Here is a 20,573-nt window from a genome sequence, read left to right on the forward strand (position 1 = left end):
CGTTAGGCTATATAGGGTAATGGAAGTTATTCTTTTACGAAGGCAGCTTTGCCATTAGTAAATATGGCGGCGGCATAGGTTGCATCAGTTCACTGATAGCGAGGCTGCGCCAGAGTGTACCTGGGAGACGGTGACGTCATCAGCGCAGAGTCGGGAACGCAGCGTGCTGCATTGTGAGTGCCGCAGACATGCCCATGTACAGAGTGCAGCAATACAACAGCGGGGACATCAAGGTAGATCTGCCCAGCTGCATGTACAGGCTGCCCAACCTCCACCAGCCCATCACTGGACACCATGAGCAGGTAAATGTCACATCCAGCCTTCCTTCCAGGGTGAGACCTGTGCCTCCCACTCAGCTTCTCTGCCAGCATTGTCTATACACACTGAGCTACATGTTTTTGTTTTTTTGGTAAAAAACAACGCAATACGCACATGATTGGTTTGCACAAAAGTTATAGCATCTACAAAATAGGGGATATATTTATGGCTATTTATTATTTTTTACTAGTAATGGCGGTGATCTTTGTCTTTTATCGGGACTGCGACATTACGGCGGACAGATCGGACACTTTGACACTTTTTGGGGACCAGTGACATATATACAGCGATCGGAGTAAAAAAATAAAAAAAATAGCCACTGATTACTGTATAAATGTCACTGGCAGGAAAGGGGGGGGGGGGGTGATCAAGGGGTTAAGTGTGTTCCCGGGGAGATGTTTATAACTGTAGGGGGCTGGGCTGACTAGAGGAGGAGACCGATCGCTGTTCCTAATCACAAGGAACAGCAGATCTCTCTTTCTCCCCTGTCAGAACAGGGATCTGTCTGTTTACATTGATCCCCATTCTGGCTCTCGTTCCCATGATCGCGGGTGGTCAGCGGACATCGCCGTCGGGCATTCGCTTCATGTCCTCCCGCCGGACAGCGGGCGCGCGCCTGCTACAGCTCTTTAAAGGAGCTGACATACACATATAGTGATTTACGGGCATATGGTATCAAGTGGTTAAGCAGCAAGTATTTGGAGATGAGGTTGGTGATGTACCTTGGGGGGGGTGGGGTGGGGCTAATTTGTGGATGGCTTTGTAAGTTATTGTTGGTATATTGAATTTAATTAGTTGGGTGAGAGGAAGCCATTGGAGGCATTGGAAGAGAGGGGTGGTAGATGAGTCTGGCAGCAGCATTCATGATGGACTGAAGGGGGGAATAGTCTAAAGGTAAGCCAACGAGGAGGGAGTTTCAGTAGTCAAGGCGAGAGATGACCAGGGAATAGATTAGAAGCTTTGTGGTGTTATTGGTTAGGAAGGGGCATATCTTTGAGATGTTGCAGAGTTTGAGGCAGCCAGATTTGGATAGTGATTGGACATAGGGCCGTACGGATAATTAAAAGTCCAGCATTACACCTGGGCAACGTAAGGATGTGAGCAGCTTTGACAAGGGCCAAATTGTAATGGCTAGAGAATTGGATCAGAGCATCTCCAAAACTGCAGATCTTGTGGTATGTTTCCGGTCTGCAGTTGTCGGGACCTACCAAAAGTGGTCCAAGGAAGGAAAACCAAATGACCGGGTCATGGGATGCTAAACCTCTTTGCTGCATGTGGGGAAGGACGGCAGGACAGTGTAGTCCGATCCAATAGAGTAGCTATTGTAGCTCAAATTGCTGGAAAAGTTAGTTGGTAGCAATTTATGCAAAAGTAAACCCCAACATTGCCGTAAAATAAATATACCCCTCACATCAGTGCCAGTTTCTGCAATAAATCCCCCCCCCCCCCCCGGATAGCTGGTAGCCTAAAGCGGAGTCCATATAAGCGTCATCCATATAAAAGTCAGAAGCAACAAAAGTGCTGAGTTTTACTAATCGGACACGCATCTGTCCCACGGTTCAGCGATGCGGGCATACGAAGCCCCTCCTCTCCTCGACAGCTGGGTTGTGACTGTGGGTGCCCAGCTGTGGCTTCACAACCGGGCACGCGCTGCATGCTGTGATTGGCCAGGCAATCTTCTGGGACCTATAACGTGTCCCAGAAGATTGCAGGGAGGGAGAAGTGAACTTCCTTCGGAAGCTCCAGGAGAAAGTGGGAGCTGGATGCCTCTAAAAAGATGGTATCTGCCCACCCTCCCCTGCACAAAACAATGTGGCATGTCACCTTCACTTAAAGTGGAAAGTTACATTTTTGGGTGGAACTCTGCTTTAAGCAATAACCCACAGCATTTGTACCAGTTTTGCAAAAATAATCCCTGCCATTGGTGCCAGTTTACACAAAAATAAACCCCAGCATGAATGGCAGTTTCCATAATGTGACCCAGCATAAGTGCCAGTTTTTACAACTATATCCCCAGTATTTGTGCCAGTTTAAGAAATAACCACCAGCATAAATGGCAGTTTCTGTGTTAATAACCACTAGCATTAGTGCCAGTTTACACAATAACAATCCACAGCATTGGTGTCAGTAGCAGCAATAATAACCTCCAGCATCGGTGCCAGTTTCTGCAATAATAACCCTCAGCACTGGTGCCAGGTTTTGCTACAGCATTGGTACCAGTTTCTGCAATAATAATTACAGATGCGCCGAAACATATCAGGTGAAAATATTTTTTTTTTCAGCATTTTGCCGATAATGGCACTGAAAATGCGGCTTGATTTTGCCGCGATTTTACTGTGCTTATGGTGTGTGTTTCATTGGTCATGTGATAAAAAAAAAAAATGTAATGGGTGCATATTTGATGCGTTATTGCTGTATTTTCAATGGAGAGGTGTGTGTTTTTTTTTTCTAACTGATCAAAGATGCAGTAAGAAAGATTTTTAACACCACAAGTGTCTAGTGAAGACATACATAGAATTTAAAGGGATGCGTTTTTCTGGAGTTTTTTTTGTGCTAAATTTTCAGATAATGGCCGACAATAGATTCATATTCATTTCAATTCATGGTATTTATTTAAAAAGTTGTTTGTGTGTGTGTATATATATATATATATATATATATATATATATATATATATATATATATAATTATTAAACTGTCAGTTTTGGTCAAGTGCATCCTGAATTATCGCTTTCGATACAAAAATTTCCATTTGCTGCACCTCCCAATAATAACCCCCGGCATTGGTGCCAGCTTATGTAACAACCCCCAGCATTGAAGCCAGTTTTCTCAATAATAATTGCTATCATTGAGAGGGAGAGACACTCTATGGCACTAGATATCCCAGCATAGCAGGCTCCCATTCCTCAGCTGAGCGCACATGTCCACCACTGGGGTCTCTACAGCCTGTCGGCCTTTCTCCATACTCTCACTCCCTGCCACACACCACCAGCACCGTACCACTCCCCATCAAAGTCCCGCCCCCTTTTCCTCTGTCCCAGCTGTCTCCTTGTCCTCTCAGCTGCTCCCTCCAACAGCCTCCTCTGCTTAGGCCACCTACTCCTCCCACTCTCTAGCACCGGCTGTCATCTTCTGTCTCTCCATCTCTGCCCAGCTCCCTCACTCACAGACAGCCCGACAGGTTCCCTGTCCTCACCTTATACTCGGTCACTTTCCTTGTCAGCAAGGGGCCGCAGAAGCTGGAGGAGGTGGGTGGAGCTGACCACTAGGAGGCAGAGGAGCAAGTTACATCCTCCTCCACTCTCAATGATGGATCATATATGTCACTGGTTGCTGGATGTCATGCTGTTCTAGCAATGAATAATTGGACAGTGGCAGAGCCATCAGAACCGGAACTGCATCCGGCCCTGGCTAGGCTGGGCGTGCGGGGGAGATCTCTTCCTGACGGCCCATTGCTTTCTGTGCATGGCCTCTTCTTTTTGGGTCTATGAGTTTGATACCTGGAGCTGTATCTCCAATAGCCCCCATGTTAATCTGGCCCTGGGTCAGTGCACATTACTTAAAGAGGGATTCAACCTACAAAAAAAATATTAAAAGCCAGCAGCTATAAATACTACAGCTGCTGACTTTTAACATATAGACACTCGCCTGTCCCAGGGTTTAGCGATATCGGCAGCCGAGAGCGATCGGTCTGGTCTCGGCTGCTGCCACTGCCATTCTAGGTGAGGAAATCAGGAAGTGAAGCATTGTGGCTTAACTTCCCGGTTCCCTACTGCGCATGTGTGAGTCGCGCAGCGCACTAGGAATGGTCCGCGCTGTCTCTGGGACCCGTGTGTGTCCCAGCAGACAGCGCGGCGGGACAGGAAACGGCATAGACTCCCGTGGGAGTCTATGCCCGGAAGTGGGTGCAAATACCTGTCTTAGACAGATGGCTATCTTCACCCCCCCCTCCCCCTGAAAGGTGCCAAATGTGACACCGGAGGGGGGGAGGGTTCCGATGAGCGGAAGTTCCACTTTAGGGTGGAACCCCGCTTTAAAGTGGTGTGCCTATTTAAAAAAAATAAAGGTCAGAAGCTACAAATACTGCAGCTGCTAACTTTTAATAATCGGAAACTTACCTGTCCCAGGGTCCAGCCATGCAGGGGAACGAAGCCCCGCTTGTCCCCCCCCCCCCCCCCCCCGGCATTGTAACTGTGAAGTCACAGCCGGGCACCCACTGCGCATGCCGCACACCGTGAGTGGCCGCGCAATCATCTGGGACCTGTCATGTGTCCCAGATGATTGACAAGAGGGAGGGGGCAGAGTTGAACCCTTCCTGCGCCGAGGGGAAGTGATGTCACCAGCCCAGGCACTGAAGGAGGCAGACTATGAGGGACCCCCTAGCAACAGCCATTTATAGGTGAGAAAAAAAAAATTCCCAAATGTTTTTTTTTTTTTTTAGGAATATTCATGATTTCTTTTTATTTTATTTATTTTTGTGTGTGCAGCCCCACTTTGAGAGAGTAATGTCAGGGAGGTAGTGGATGGGACCTGGATAAGGAAGGTCTTCAGTAATTTTTAGAAATATATCTTCTACACTTTGGCAAAGGGAAATGGGAAATATTTTTGTCTTTCTCCTTCAGTGCATTTTTAATGTGTGTTTTTCTTTTATTAAAAAAAATAAAATAAAAAAAACATGTTATATATAGCATTTGTATGAACTGGAATGTAGTTTGACACTCCTGCTTTAGGTGATCTAAATATGTAACAGCCCTGCCTTCAGGCAAAAGAGAAGATGAGCTTTGCCGATTGTCCTCACACCTGAAAAGGTTTTATTACTGAAGTATGTGTCAGTATGTATTTGTCCTTCAGTGTCCATATGGTAAGAAACTACTAGTAAGCAAAACTTGGTTTTTCAGAACGAGGTCAGCAATGTCCCAATCCATTCAGGGGCTGCCATTGAACAATTTAGTTATTTACTGGTTTCTGTTTGCAGACCTTTACATTTCTTGAGCAACAGCTCTTCTGTCCTTTTTTTTTTTTTTTCCTGACTTATGTTGTTTGATATATCCTAAGGAGCAAGCTGATCCAGCTATTCAAGCCCTGGAGTCCAGGCAAGAAGACATCTTGAAGCGCCTCTATGAGCTGAAAGCTGCTGTTGATGGCCTCTCAAAGATGATCCAGACTCCAGATGCAGATCTTGATGTGACAGATATTATTCAAGCAGATTCGACAGCAGCTCCGGCCGCACAGACAGCAGACCTTGATGCTATACTTGGAAAAGTATGTTATTACTGCTGGGTGTTGGTAGTGCACAGTGTTAACTTATATCAACCAGCCAGTGTTGGTGTCCATCTAAGAGCCAACACTACTACGAGATTTTGAATAGAAGCCAAGGGTTGCTGGGAAACTGATATGATCAGGATGTGTGGGCCCTGGAGTTAGAATAAAGGTTATTATGGGTAGTGCTGGATAAAGCTCATGTGCCTAAACTATTAGCTAGGATTTCCAGACAGCCCAATTCAGTTCAGATTAAAGTGGTTGTAAAGGCAGAAGTTTTTTTCTTTCTTAGTACATTCACATAAAAAACCTTCCGCGTGCAGCAGCCCCCCCCTAATACTTACCTGAGGGGTGCTGCGTGAAGCTTGCTGTACAACATTGTTCTTCAGTCTGGAATGTACAAACATAAAACCTGTGTGAACTGAGGTTAGAAACCTAGATCTAGTTGGGTTCTTCAGTCCAACCACGGTATGCACCCTCAGATCTTTCTCGGGGGCATTGCATTAGATAATACAGAAAGGGATATTGTATTAGATATTGCATAATGTGGTAAACAATTAAGAAGTGATAAGATAATAGAGTATCGTTGTCTATGAGATGAACCCCATATTATGTTAAAGATCTTGTAAATAGTAGACATATGCTTGAGACGCCTCTAAATGCCAGTAAAGATTGCAAATAAAGGTTAAAGCAATATTAAACCAAAAATGTTATATACTGCAGCTTAATAATCATTAAATGTGGTTGCTCACTGGTTTTTATTTAGGCTTTTTGCCCTCTATTTTCACCTGGTGATCTGGCCAGTAACACAACTAATATTTAGGCCCTTTTCACAAGGGAAGTTTTGATCAGCAGGGAATCTGTCCACGGATCACCTGCTGATCACAGCAGAGCGGGCGGATGACGGGTCCATGTTTGCTCAATTTCTGCAGAGTGGATATGGACAGAGCCAGCTCTGCTCTATTGGCTGACCGGATCAGATCAGAGGTAGGCACAAGTCCATTTGCACCTGCCAGTCCAAAGGAGTGAATGAACCATCCAATTGGGTACACCTAATAAAAACTCATAAGTGGACCTGTTTGGACACTGCATGTGAACGGGGACTTAAAGTGCCTCCACTCTGGATTAACCTCCCTGGCGGTATGATTCATTCTGGTTTTAGGTGCTGAAAGCGGTACAATTATTTTGCATGGAAATTCTGCGTTTTATATTGTAGTCCTGTAATTCTTAGGAATAACTCTCTTAAATCTATTCAAACCAGAGTCTAGCAGACATCCCGAGTATGATAAAGTTTATAATATAATAAAAAAAAATTATTCAATAATGTAATCAAATCCTAAAACACTGAAAAAGGGACACTTTTTGGTTGCTATGGACAGTCTCCAAATTCCAGGCAGAAAAAACTGTATTTATAATATAAAAGTGCATGCAGGGCACTGCACAGACCACTAGGGACAAAGGGGTGTGTATTTTTTTTTATACAGTACTGTAATCTGTAAGATTACAGTACTGTGTGTTTTTTGTGTACTTTTACTTTTTTGAATTTGGCGCCTATCTCCGCTCCCAATGCGCCGTAACGTCGTAGGGAACGGAGCTTGGCGGCATTCGGCACTGTGTGAATTGAGCAGAGGACAGCTCGATCACACAGCGCGAAGGACATCGCTGGATCCAGGGGACAAGGTAAGTAACTTCTCCGTGTCCTCCCTGTATCCAGCGATGCGATCCCAAGTCTGGCTCGGGGTTACCGCTTATGATAGTAAAATCCCAACCCAAGCCAGACTCGGGATTACCGCTAGGGAGGTTAAGAAGCACACGGGCACCTTTTGAACAGCAACAATTTTTAATCTGGGGGGAGGGGAGTGTTAGATGTACTAGCAGATTTAAATACACAAATTGAACCTAAACTCCAGCTAATGCTTTATAAGCAGTTACAGCAACAGTTTTTTTTTTTTTTTTTTTTTTTTTTTCTTTTGGTATAAAGGTTTTACCTAAATAAAAGCTGACCATCATAAGCAGCCTTGTACATGTTGGATTGTTTATCTCAAACCTTTATTGCTGCAGCTGTATGACCACCTTTTTTGTTAAAAAAAAAAAAAAGACACAGACTTGAGGCAGGATCACCGGGTGGAAATAAAGGAAAGAGAGCCTAAAAAAGAAAATTCAATATAGCGATCACACTTTTAACAATTGGTAACCTGCAGTATATTAAATGTTAAAAAAAATAGATGATCTCACATATAAACCTGCTAAGCATTGACAGCGCTATAATAGAAGTTATAACTGGCCCAATACTGTCAAGTATATGATTCTGAGGCTAGATACAAAAAATCAAAAACAAATAATGTAAAATCACAACACAACTCCACTTATATGTCCAGTAACAAGGATAAAGTGCAGTAGCAGTGTCAAAGGGTGCTTTTAAACAACCATCCACCAATATGGAAAGTCCTAAAATCAGCTGGTTAAGTCCTTTCAATTGTGGAAACACTCAATACAATATATCATCAGAACGTTATTCAGCATGCTGTTTAGGCTTTATTCCTCCACCTCTGCACCAAGTGACTCCCCTTTTGTGTGTAAGCTTACCCGAAAGCCACATCGAGTCTATCTGAAGTTCCACCACTAGAGGTCACTCACACTCCTCGCTCATCCCCCCGTGTAATGTTATTATAGCAGCTAACGGGATAGATATATTTCCATAATGGCTTCACTGTAAGTTCTGTCCATTTTTTTTTAAGAAGTGCTGGGTTCAGTAATACTTAGTATTTTTGATTTATTCATATTTATGTTAGCTTATGGATTTAATACCATTTTAAATAGAAAACAAAATGTGAAATCAATTCATAAAGCCTTTGTGGAGCTGCAGTAGCATCAGCCGTGTTTTGACTCCATCCAAGCCTTCATGAATGTCTAATTTTAAGTTGTAACAATTTTCTGATTTCTGTTATAACAATATTTCATTTCTTAACCTAGGATTATGGTGCTTTGAGAGATATTGTCATCAATGCAAATCCTGCTGTGCCTCCGCTTTCCCTGCTGATCCTGCACAGCCTGCTTTGTGAACGCTACCAGGTGCTGTCAGCAGTACACACACATTCATCTGTCACAAACATCCCAGAACCTCTTCTGAAATGCTTTGGGGATCAAGTGAATAAAAAGTATCGCCAGGAATATCAGCTTGGCTTCACTCTCATTTGGAAAGATGGTAAGCTGTGACGAGCTACAATAATTGTGATTCATGTAAAGCAAAGAAAATTGGAGCTGTTGCCCTGAGCAACCCCAAACCATGTTGCAATTTTCTGAACGTGAGGGATGAAACGCAGTATTCGTTTTTAAGTGCATTTGATCTTGATGGATTGATATTGGGATAATAAAAACTTTTACCATTATAACCAGATAAAATGTATGTCAAGGGCACTCAGAATGTCAGAACCAGGCAGATAGTGTCTTTATTGTACGACTGAAGTGGTCTTCAAACACTTAGAGATTGCTCCCCCTCTGAGTGCAGCCCTAATAGAAAACGAATGAAAGAAAAAAGGCGCCTCTAAGTGCAGAATTAAAACTTTTAATATCCCCAAACAAGATTAAAAACACTTACAGAATCAAGGATAAGAAGAGGCACATAACATGGATGTGTGAAGCAGGTGATCCGGCATCAGGAGGTCCCAGTGTATCATCACAGCTTTCCAGGGATAACGATATGCAGCAGGTGAACACCCCAGGCTCTGGGAACACTGGTCAGGCAATCGCGCCTTCTGAGTCAGCGTGGAGCATGAATCCCAGAAATGGTGCCAGCGTCCCCTCCTGCTGATGCCATTTCCGGGATTCATGCTCCATGCTGACGATCCGTTGCACCCCTAGGGACGGCGGCACGGAGGGGGAGAAGAGGGGGACGGCGGCACGGAAGGGGAGAAGAGAGGGGGGCGGCAGCACGGAGGACAGTGGTAGATACTAAGCCTTGTGACGTATCGATGCCCTGCACGCACGTCGACATTTTTGTAGTCGACTCGTCGTGGCAGCTCTATACCATGGTGCTGCACATGGGATCAGTTATGGCACCAGCCTTTTAGATGACTTGACAGCTCAGTAAATGCAATTAACTGTACCAGTTATCATTTTATGGCATGCCTTGTATCTGTACTGTTTTGTGAAATTGGTGGATTTAGTTCAACTTTTCAACTAGTCCATCTAGGTCAACAAAATAAAAAAGGAAAAAATAAATAAATCATACAATCCTATACCCACAGTTGATCCAGAAGAAGGAAAAAAAAACAGCAAAGCATTAACCAATTTGCTACAGCATGGGTAAAAAAAATTCTTCCGGATCCCCGAGAGGCAATTTCATATTCCCTGGATCAGCTTTACCCATAAATGTTAGAACTTTAAAAAGGAACTAAACTCGCCAGTTTAAAGTGGAACTAAGTCCATTAAAGCGGAGGTCCACCTTAAAGTGGACCTTCCGCTCATTAGAATCATCCCCCCCCCCCCCCCTCCGGCGCCACAATTGGCACCTTTCAGGGGGGAGGGGGGTGCAGGTACCTGTACAGTACAGGTATCTGCACCCACTTCCGGCGTAGATTCTGCAGAAGGTACACCCCTTTCCGAAAGTCCCCCGCTGCCTGCTGGGAAACACACGGATCCCAGAGACAGCAGGGACCATCCTTATTGCGCAGCGCGACTCGTGCATGCGCAGTAGGGAACCGGGAAATGAAGCCGAAAGGCTCCACTTCCTGATTCCCATACCCAAGATGGCGGCGGCAGCACCCGAGAGACGATCGAGAGATCGGCTTCGGGTGCCGACATCGCGGGCGCGCTGGGCGGGTAAGTGTCATTATTTTAAAAGTCAGCAGCTGCAATATTTGTAGCTGCTGGCTTTTAAAAAATAAATAAAAAGGCGGAACTCCCGGCGGACTCCCGCTTTAAGTCAACGGTTTAAAAAAACAGCTATTTTCCCGGTATGCCTGCTATCGCATTTGCTTGTGCTCTCAACCAAACTGTCAAACCATCTAATGGCAGTGACAGATTAAACACAGACTAAGATGGCAGCTTCCTTAGCTGAAAAGGACAGGAGGGTTTCGTTCCACTTTGATGGTTTCTCAAAACGGTTATATACTAGGCCTACCTTTTTAGTTATGAATATTACATTTATTGGTGTGCATATGTTAGCTCTCAACTGAACTGCCATAAAATGGCTGGTGTCATAGCTGTATTACGTTTGCATAAAAGCATGTCCATCCCCATCAGAGTACTACTACTGCACAGATATAATTAATGCATGTTGCACCTTTTTTGCAAAAATATTTTAAATCCTGGGCACAGAAAAAGGTAAAATTGTTAAAAAGAAATCCCTCTCGGGGATAATATGATCTGGTATGAGCTGATCAAATGTGCAACACCATGGCAACTGCAGATAAAACAGAGGCTAGGATGGCTTGGCTGTAAAGGATAGGAGGATTTAGTTCTGCTTTAAAGCAGAACTATGTAAAGTGTCCCAAAAGCTGGGAGTTCAATGTCCCCCACTAACATTTTGAGGCCGCTGGATGTGCTGTATGTAGCTGAGGCTGTCTCATACCCGGAAAAACAAGAGTGTCTAATTGATCAGTGCTCAGCCATTCAGTGAAAGGGTTTTTTTATTTTATTGTATTCATTCCTAGAATATATCTTTCTCTGACTGAGCGCCAATCAGACTCTTGTGTTCCGTGTATGAGATGGTAAGTCTAGGCTCGAATCTGGAACACAGCGCGGTATGCTGTATGTGGTCTCGGCTACATACAGTTTATTCAGCACATCCAGCAGCCTCACGTTAGGCCCCTTTCACACTGAGACTACAGGCTACAGCGCTAAAAATAGCGCCTGGAAAAAAAAACTGCCCCTTTCACTCCAGTGTGAAAGCCGGAGGGCTCTCACACTGGAGCGGTGCGCTAGCAGGGCGGTGAAAAAAGTCCTGCTAGCAGCATCTTTGGAGCGGTGTATTCACTGCTCCTACCCCTTGAAATTAATGGAGCAGTGTGGCTATACCGCTGGCAAAGCGCTGCTGCAGCGGCGCTTTGCAGGCGGTTATAACCCTTTTTTCGGCCGCTAGCAGGGGTTAAAATCGCCCCGCTAGGGGCCGCTAAAAATAGCACCGCTTTACTGCCGACTGCCGCACCCCCAAGTGTGAAAGGGGCCTTAGTGAGGGACGTAGAACTATGTCAAGTGTATCAAAAGCTGGAGTTCAGCTTTAAGTATAGTAATACATGACCAACAACAAAGTTTCACTGTACTTGATAGATTCTGTGATTATTAGGAGTTACTTGTACTTAAAATTTATTTTCATTTTTTTTTGCGTTGCAGTTAGTAGATTACATAATGTCCATTCCAGTTTTAGTAGATTACATAATGTCAGTTCCAGTTTTACTACCTGACTGCTACTGCTCAAGTAGGTTTGGGTGATAGAAGCCATTGTGTCTTGATTCAAATCACAGAATGAGTTTTGTATAGTTATGTAATTATTTTGCTGCCTAGAGTTGCAATTTAAAATGTTGCCTTTTTTTCCCCCTCTAGTGCCTAAACCACAGATGAAATTCAGCATTCAAAATATGTGTCCTATTGAAGGAGAAGGCAACATAGCTCGTTTCCTGTTCTCCCTTTTAGGCAACTCCTATAATGCTGTCACAGCTACACTAATTGACAGCTGGGTGGACACCGCCATCTTCCAACTCAGAGAAGGAAGCAGTAAAGAGAAAGCAGCTGTTTTCCGGGCCTTGAACTCTGCATTAGGCAAGGCTCCCTGGCTGGTGGGAAATGAACTGACCATTGCAGACATCGTCAGTTGGTGTGCTATTCAGCAGTCTGGTAACTCAGCTGCCATTCCAGCAAATGTGGAGAAATGGATGAAATCTTGTGAAAACCTCACATCCTTCCATTCAGTGCTGAAGTTATTAAAGTAATACGCTTAACAAAAGTTTTGTGGGTAAGCACAGTGAGTTAGAGCAGGTCCCTAATGATAAACATGCAAACCATTAATGGGTAATATTCTATGGAGTTCCTTCCTAAGTTTATGTCACCTGTTTAAGGGCACCATGAAAATTGCCATTTTATACAAAATGGTTCCCCAGAAAAAATAAAATAATTTTACAACTTTTGTTTTGTCTAATTCTTCTAAAATATTAACCTGAATTCAAAAATACTCTGGAAGGAAAGAACAGTTTCAGGCAGCAAGTAAAAATCACTCCTATAAACACAGAAAATGCTTAAATAAGAAGGTTCACCCTCATGGGAATTCTGTATTATTCATGTATCCAGAATGGCTTTGCAGCTGAAGGCGCTTTAAAAGACCTTCAATGGCAGGCTGGCAATCTAGATGCAAGGTAGTACAAACTTCATTAATCCGGCTTGGAAAAACCCTTTAGGCTCCATGCACACTGGCTTAAAAAAAAATGCTGCTTGTACAGGAGTATTGTGTTCGGTGTGTAGAAGCAGCTCAATGTTAGCCTATGTGTCCATGCACATTAGGACGAATGAAGGCATATTTTAAGCTCAACGCTTCTCCCACTTGATTTAGAAGCGTATACTCTCCAAGGATTGAAAGGCAAGGAAGTGCCGCAGCATTTGAAAACATATCTTCTGGAAGGGTTAGCTCCTGGAGACCTAAGGTCTCCAAAAAGCCTGGCAAGTCTCTGCATTCTCTATAAACAGCTGTAATGTCCCCTTTCTGTTCAAACAATCCAAAGGAAAAACCCCACCCTTAGTAAACTATCCACCCTTAGCAAAGGGTATCCAAAACAGGGCGTAAAAATAGTCTTCACCAGAGTGATGGGGGTAAAAAAAAAAAATGCACCCCACTATAATCCAGATAAGGCTTTGTACACATCTTCCCCATAATAGTTTCCTTGAGAGTATTTATGCAATTTTCAAACTACATCACTTGGTTTATTAGGATTATCAGGTAATACCCTGGATGCCTGAAGTGCATGATCAGTCTCAAATCGGTAAAGCCTCCCCTTTCCAAAACTTGGTTAAAGATAACCGAGTTTCGGTAGGAGATCAGGAAATTTGATAGCACGCAACAGAAGACCAAAGAGGGAGGTTTTGGCGCTCACAGAGACAGAAGCACAGTAAGAAATGATTTCAAGAAAAATGGATTACAAGGTCATTGAGTGCTGGATGTAGGGCTGAAACAACTAATCGATTATGAAATTGATTACTATTTTCATAATCGATTAATCGCCAGTAACATATTGAGGTTAAAATAAAACTAAAATTAGCTCTTTATAGTACAAAGAGCAAATAATCGCTACTGTAAATTACTTTCACCATTCTACAGTAAAAAAAAAAATCCCTTACAGTAGTGATTATCTGCTTTTTTTTCCCCTACTACAAAGGGCTAATTTTAGTTTTTTTTAAACCGCATTGTTACTTAACGTCTTAGACGTGGTTCACATCTGTGTTTATTGGTGCTTTTTGCAGAAATGCACTACAGTTCATTTACATTGTTTACTATGGGACACGTTCACATCTGAAAGGGTCAGGGACTTTTAACACAAGATGGTGCTTTATTGGCTCAATATACTTCAATGGAGAACCTACAGAAAAACATGTAATGCGTTTTTGCAGCAATTTGTGTTTTTTAATCTGCCCAAAAAAAATGCAAATTGCAGTAAAATCACATGCGCAAAACTTACAGCAAAAAGCACTGCAGAAACAGATCAAAAGCAAACTGCATAGGTGTGTACCGAGCCTTATGCTGGCCACATATCAATTTTCAGATGAAAAATCGTTGTACATGCGCTGAAAGAATTTTGTTTGAAATTTCCACTTGTTTTTAACATTGTTTTTTAAATGAATGTCATTTATGAACGAAAACCACATACCGTATATACTCGAGTATAAGCCGAGATTTTCAGCCTCTTTTTTGAGGCTGAAAGTGCCCCCCTCGGCTTATACTCGAGTCATCGCTGTCTGCCCGCTCGATCAGCGTGTCGAGCAGACAGACAGCGGCCATTCTATAATTCAAAAGCCGCGCCTCCGGCTCCGCCTTCGCCTGTGATAGGCGGAACACTGAATTTCCCAGCAGCCTGTGTTCCGCCTATCACGGACATCGTATCATCCTCGTACTACGGACGAGGATGATACGATGTCCGTGATAGGCGGAACACAGGCTGCTGGGAAATTCAGTGTTCCGCCTATCACAGGCGAAGGCGGAGGCGCGGCTTTTGAATTTTACAATGGCCGCCGAGGCGCCGACGAAGAGGGCACGGGACGGAGGCAAGGCACGGGACGGGACGGAGGCAAGGCACGACACGGGACGGAGGCAAGGCACGGGACGGAGGCAAGGCACGGGACGGAGGCAAGGCAAGGCACGGGACGGGACGGAGGCAAGGCACGACACGGGACGGAGGCAAGGCACGGGACGGAGGCTCGGGACAAAGGCTCGGGACACAGGTAGGCTGGACACACACACACACACACACACACACACGGATGGATGGAGACACACACACACACAGGGATGGATGGATACACACACACACAGGGATGGATGGATACACACACACACAGGGATGGATGGATGGAGACACACACACACAGGGATGGATGGATGGATGGATGGAGACACACACACACACAGGGATGGATGGATGGATGGACACACACACACACACACAGGGATGGATGGATGGATGGATGGATGGACGGACACACAGGGATGGACGGACACACAGGGATGGACGGACACACACACAGGGATGGACAGGCATGTCTCACCCTCGGCTTATACACGAGTCAATAAGTTTGCCAGTTTTTTTGGGGGTAAATTGGGGGCCTCGGCTTATATTCGGGTCGGCCTATACTCGAGTATATACGGTACATTGTCTGAAAATTCCTTTGACTAAGAAGTTTTCCATTTCCAAATTTTCCCATCACTGTGGTTGAAAATGAACGTCAATTTGACCCTTTTTTTTTTTTTTTTTTTTTAAAGGTTATTGGCCAACGAATCGATTATGAAAATAATCGTTAGTTGCAGCCCTAGCTGGATGTGTATATTTTAGAAAATACACAGGAGTTGCATCATTCTGGCTAATTTAGATTGCTGAAGATGTCAAACTCAGAAGATTATGCAAAGATGTTCCTTTACCAGAGGAGAGGTACATAATGGTGGCTTTAGTTTAATTTTATATATCCACAAAAATCCCCCCAAAAAATGTAAATGACTTAAAGGGGTTGTAAAGGTAAATGTTTTTTCACCTTAATGCATTCTATGCATTAAGGTGAAAAAACATCTCGCACTGCCCCCAGTCCCCCCCGTTTTACTTACCTGACCCCTCGAAAATCCCATGCTCGCCCCGCCGTCCTCTTCGCCGCTCAGCCTGGCCGCTGATTGGCTGGAGTGGATGGATTAAAAGCAGCGCAGCCATTGGCTTGCCCTGCTGTCAATCACATCCAATGACGCAGCGCACCGGGGGCGGGGCCATGTGATACAGCGAGAGGCTATAGACGCCGGCTGTATCATGGGATCACGCCCGCAGGTGCTTCTCACCATGCGAGGGAGCTCGCATGAACGTGAGAAGTACCTGCGGGAGGAAGCAGAGACAGCCACCGAGGGACCCCAGAAGAGCAGGTTCGGGGCCACTCTGTGCAAAACGAGCTGCACAGTGGAGGTAAATATAACATTTTTGTTATTTAAAAAAAAAATTACTTTACAATCCCTTTAAAGTGTTTGTAAACAATCACCCTGTAAAACAACCCATTCAGGTTAAAATAGAAATGAAAGGCAAAACAAGTGAGTACATTCCCTCTGTTCTTAGCTGCATAAGAGCTGAGGGGAGAAGCAGCAGCACACTAATCTTCCCAGAATGTCTGTGCAGTGGGGGCGTGTCTGATCATTGGAGGAGAGCAGGCTTGATTCCCAGCACAGCTAGAGAATTGACCGCAGTGAGCTCTCTTGCTTAGTGTGGTCAGTTTTCAGTAGGAAAGCAGAGGGACTAACAGGAACACCAGGTATTTCACAGAAAGGAAGTAATACAAGTACATGTTACAGCAGCCACATATCAGGAAGCAGAATGGTTGGTTAACAAACGCCTTATTTTTTACCAGCACCATTATTCTAAAATAACTATTTCAGAAAAATGGAACTGAAACTGCCACCTGAGGCTGAATACTTTGCATTTGGACAGTCACTTAAGGTGGTTAAGTTGGAGGAAAGGGTTCATTCACTGTAGCAGTCTATTGCATTGTGTTGACATGTGTATTAATTTGTGTACAGTTAAGAATTCATTAGGACTGGGTTGTCCAAAAAAAATGCACTTGATCCCCTTTTTAGTTGTTTCAAATTTTTTTTATTTTCATAAAGCAAAATTTCCCAAAAAATAAAAAAAAATTGAAACACACTGATATTTCTGAGCTTTTTGGGAAAACTTTTTACAGTACACTGTGCTATGATGTTCTATTGTACATTTGCATTGGCTGTTGATGCATAGTACACTGGGGTGCAAGTCACAATTAATAGCATGACAATGCACCACAGCACTCATGTTGCAGTAATGCACGGTATCACAATCCAATGGCGAATGCTCCCTCATGACAGCATTGAAATTGGATGCCAAAATTATGCTCAGATTTCATAATCTAACGTCATTAAAATTTGTTTACAATCAACTGAACCATTAATACAGCTTTCCATTTTCCTTTATCATTTCACAGGTAAAAACTGCACAAAAAGAGTCATGCATATATTAAGTTATTTTATTTTACAATGTACAAGTTTATGTACTAAAAGGCGAAAGGACAAGTTGGCATGAGGAAGAAGCATTCATACTGGGGATTCTATTCCCGGTCTGCTTGACATCTGTTCTGCTAACAGCTCCAAGCTCTTTTTTAGTCTCTCGTTTTCTTTCTCTAAATCGAGAACTTTTTGCTGGAGATCCTGGATCACCTAGTAACCAGAGGAGAAAAAATAAAAAGCAAATATGTATTATACCAATTGCCTGGCTGTGAATCTGATTTAGTGTTTGAGTCAATGACCTGGAATAACTATAAAGATCAAAAGTTCTGACTTTACCAAAAGGTCACTGACTCACGGGATTAGCATTAGGCAGTTACCAATGAATATGAAAGGTCAGCTTTAACATTTTATCTAGACTATGGCTGTAGCTCAAGAAGCCGCTATAGGGTTCACACTTTATATGACAATTGCGTGGTCATGCAACACTGCACCCATATGAAATCTGTAAAAAATAAATTCATCCTATATAGAACTTTTTGGTGGTATTTAATCATAACTGGGTTTTTTATTTTTTGCTAAATAAAAAGTTTGCAAATCTTTCTTCGTTGAAAATAAACCAAATCAGTAATTATTTAGTCTGTAGAATATGGATGATAAACACAAACTTTTCTTTTACTCATGGTTTGTGTTTGGCTGAAGCCATTTATTATCATATCAACTGTGTTTACTCTTTTTAAATCATAATGGCAACAGAAACTACCCAAATGGCCCTGATCACAAGTTTACATACCCCAGTTCTTAATACCGTGTATTTACCCCTTAACATCAATGACAGCTTGAAGTCTTTTGTGGTATTTATAAAGATGCCTATCCCTCTTAGCAAAAAGCTTCCAGTTCCTGTAAATTCTTGGGCTGTCTTGCATGAACTGCATGTTTGAGATCTCCCCAGAGAAGCTCAATGTTATTGAGGTCAGGAGACTGAGATGGCCACTCTATAACCTTCATGTTATTCTGCTGTAGCCAATGACAGGTCGACTTGGCCTTGTGTTTTGGATCATTGTCATGTTGGAATGTCCAAGTACTTACGATGCGCAGCTTCCTGTCTCATGAATTCCAAATGGTTCTCCACTATTTTTTGATAACATACTGCATTCATCTTGCCATCATATTTGACCAAATTTCCTGTGCCTTTGTAGCTCACACACCCCCAAAACCTCAGCAATCCACCTCTGTGTTTCACAGTAGGAATGGTGTACCTTTCACCATAGGCCTTGTTGACTCCTAGCCTAAAGTAGAGTTTATGGTTGTGGCTAAATTTTGGTCTCATCATGCCAAATGACTTTGTGCCAGAAGGTTTAAGGCTTGTCTCTGGTATGTTTGGCGTATTGTATGTGGGATACTTTGTGGCATTTGCGTAGTAATGGCTTTCTTCTGGCGACTCAACCATGCAGCCCATCTTTATTCAAGTGCCTCCTTATTGTGCATCTTGAAACAGCCACACCACATGTTTTCAGAGTCCTGTATTTCACCTGAAGTTATTTGTGGGTTTTTCTTTGCACCCCGAACAATTTTCCTGGCAGTTGTGACTGAAGTTTGGTTTCAACAGAACCCCTCATTTTCCACTTCTTCATTAGAGTTTCCAATGCCTTGGATATCTTTGTATATCCCTTTCCTGTTTTTTACAGTTCAACTACCTTTTTCCACAGCTCTTTTGACAAATCTTTTGCTTTCCCCATGACTCAGAATCCAGAAATGTAAGTGCAGCACTGGATGAAAGATGCAAGGGTCTGTCAGGAGTCTAGAAACTCATTGACCTTTTATACACACACACTAATTACAAGCAGATCACAGATGAGCATGGTGGTTACCTTCAATAGCCATTCAAACCCCTTTGTGTCAACTTGTGTGCATGTTATCAAGCCAAACTCACCAGGGTATGTACAATTTTGATCAAGTTCATTTGGGTAGTTTCTGTTGCCATTATGATTTAAAGAATGTAAACACAGTTGATTGATAATAAATGGCTTCAGCCAAACACCAAGACCCCATACACAGAAGAAAAGTTTGTGTTATTCATATTCTCTGAAAAATGGCCAAGAAATCATAAATTCTGCCAGGGTATGTAAATTTATGAGCACAAATTGTATAGATGAAAATGGACCAATCCTGATGTACCGATGGCCTATCATTTATTGAGGCCCGAAAACGCCAGGACAATACAAATATCTACTTCAAGAAAAAAATTGTTGCAGACTTTAAAATTAATTGAAATAAAACTGACCATAAAACCATGTAAATGTCCTTTAAAGAGCCTCTTGTCAGGTTTCTATGACCCTCTGTGTACCTTTTGGAAAATGTCCCCTCAATCCTGTGACAAGGGAGCAGGGGGCATGGCCAAGCCTGTCTATAGATACAGGCACGCAGCTCAGGATCAAGTCATTATAGGAAGCGGCTTTATATGGTGGCACACCAAGAAAAGGAGGAGCCAGGAATGTAGAGGGGGTACGCAAAAAAAGGAGCTTCGGGGCCACACTATGCAATTTTGCACAGAGCAGGCAAGTTATAAATTGTTTGCTATTTAAAAAAAAAAAAAATCCTTTACAATCACATGAACAGTGGAAAAAAAAAAAGGATAAAGGGGACTGCTATTACAGCAAACATTACCCTTACATTAATACTTACATTTTCCTTTTCATGAAAGAGTTCACATTTCAGCATTTGATCAGCAGATGGTCGCAGTCCACATTCTGCACTGGTCAGTAGTTTAACGTATTTGGTTTGCACTGGCCAGTGATTTTCAAAGGATTTTGGAATAATGCCTTTGCTCAGAGATGTTAAAATGTCATTTCTCTCCATCTCAGTCCAGAATGGGTGGAAGAGTTCCAGCAATATAACGCCCACACTGTACATATCAGACTGCAAGACACAATGTTATGGTTTAAAATGAGAGCAGCACAACCCACTGGAAATATATATACAAGTAAAAATGAATGGTAAAACTGATGAAATTTGTTGTTGCATATTGACACCTTCAGAAATAATATACACATATGACAATGTATTCATTATTCTTTGCGTAGAGAAACATTAGAAGTAATACTGTACCTTAAAATCATAGTGTGATCCTTTCAACTGTTCTTGAGCAGCATATAAACATGTGCCAACTCCTGAAGTATGCGTTGACTCTGCATTGACAATTACATGGTACTGTTAGAACTCAAATGTTTGAAGGCATCATAATAAGAAGAAATGGTTTTACAGCAATTAGATTATATAGGCATTACCTAGGTCT

The 20,573-nt window shown here is 43.0% G+C and overlaps 2 protein-coding genes across 3 annotated transcripts in view; one reads left to right on the plus strand and one right to left on the minus strand.

The window, feature by feature from the left end:
* Positions 1-116: 116 nt before the first annotated feature.
* AIMP2 (aminoacyl tRNA synthetase complex interacting multifunctional protein 2) lies at positions 117-12,700 on the plus strand. The gene is made up of 4 exons (XM_077449029.1): positions 117-302; positions 5,374-5,580; positions 8,551-8,782; positions 12,121-12,700. Exons 1-4 carry the CDS (start codon positions 189-191, stop codon positions 12,504-12,506), a joined length of 939 nt encoding a protein of 312 aa, XP_077305155.1. The 5' UTR covers positions 117-188; the 3' UTR covers positions 12,507-12,700.
* A 4,587-nt stretch (positions 12,701-17,287) lies between these two features.
* The window catches only part of EIF2AK1 (eukaryotic translation initiation factor 2 alpha kinase 1), an 81,582-nt gene continuing 78,296 nt past the window's right edge, over positions 17,288-20,573 (minus strand). For both annotated transcript variants that reach the window (XM_077449031.1, XM_077449032.1), the window contains exons 13-15: positions 20,387-20,466; positions 19,964-20,197; positions 17,288-17,491 (exon numbers count right to left, since the gene is read on the minus strand). In XM_077449031.1, the coding sequence (XP_077305157.1) occupies positions 17,369-17,491; positions 19,964-20,197; positions 20,387-20,466 (437 nt within the window). In that variant the 3' untranslated portion in view covers positions 17,288-17,368. The remainder of the gene's footprint in view (positions 17,492-19,963; positions 20,198-20,386; positions 20,467-20,573) is intronic.

The sequence above is a fragment of the Lithobates pipiens genome, unplaced genomic scaffold (assembly GCF_037356315.1).
Source record: "Lithobates pipiens isolate NorthernLeopardFrog02 unplaced genomic scaffold, aLitPip1_a1.2 Scaffold_22, whole genome shotgun sequence".
Taxonomy (NCBI): Eukaryota; Metazoa; Chordata; class Amphibia; order Anura; family Ranidae; genus Lithobates; species Lithobates pipiens.

What these genes read in the sequence shown, in the direction of transcription:
- AIMP2 (XM_077449029.1), top strand. Translation starts at nt 189, where the DNA reads ATGCCCATGTACAGAGTGCAGCAATACAACAGCGGGGACATCAAGGTA. An exon ending in TCACTGGACACCATGAGCAG is followed by an intron (nt 303 to 5,373) that starts GTAAATGTCACA and finishes ATATATCCTAAG; the next exon opens with GAGCAAGCTGATCCAGCTAT. An exon ending in CACTCTCATTTGGAAAGATG is followed by an intron (nt 8,783 to 12,120) that starts GTAAGCTGTGAC and finishes TTCCCCCTCTAG; the next exon opens with TGCCTAAACCACAGATGAAA.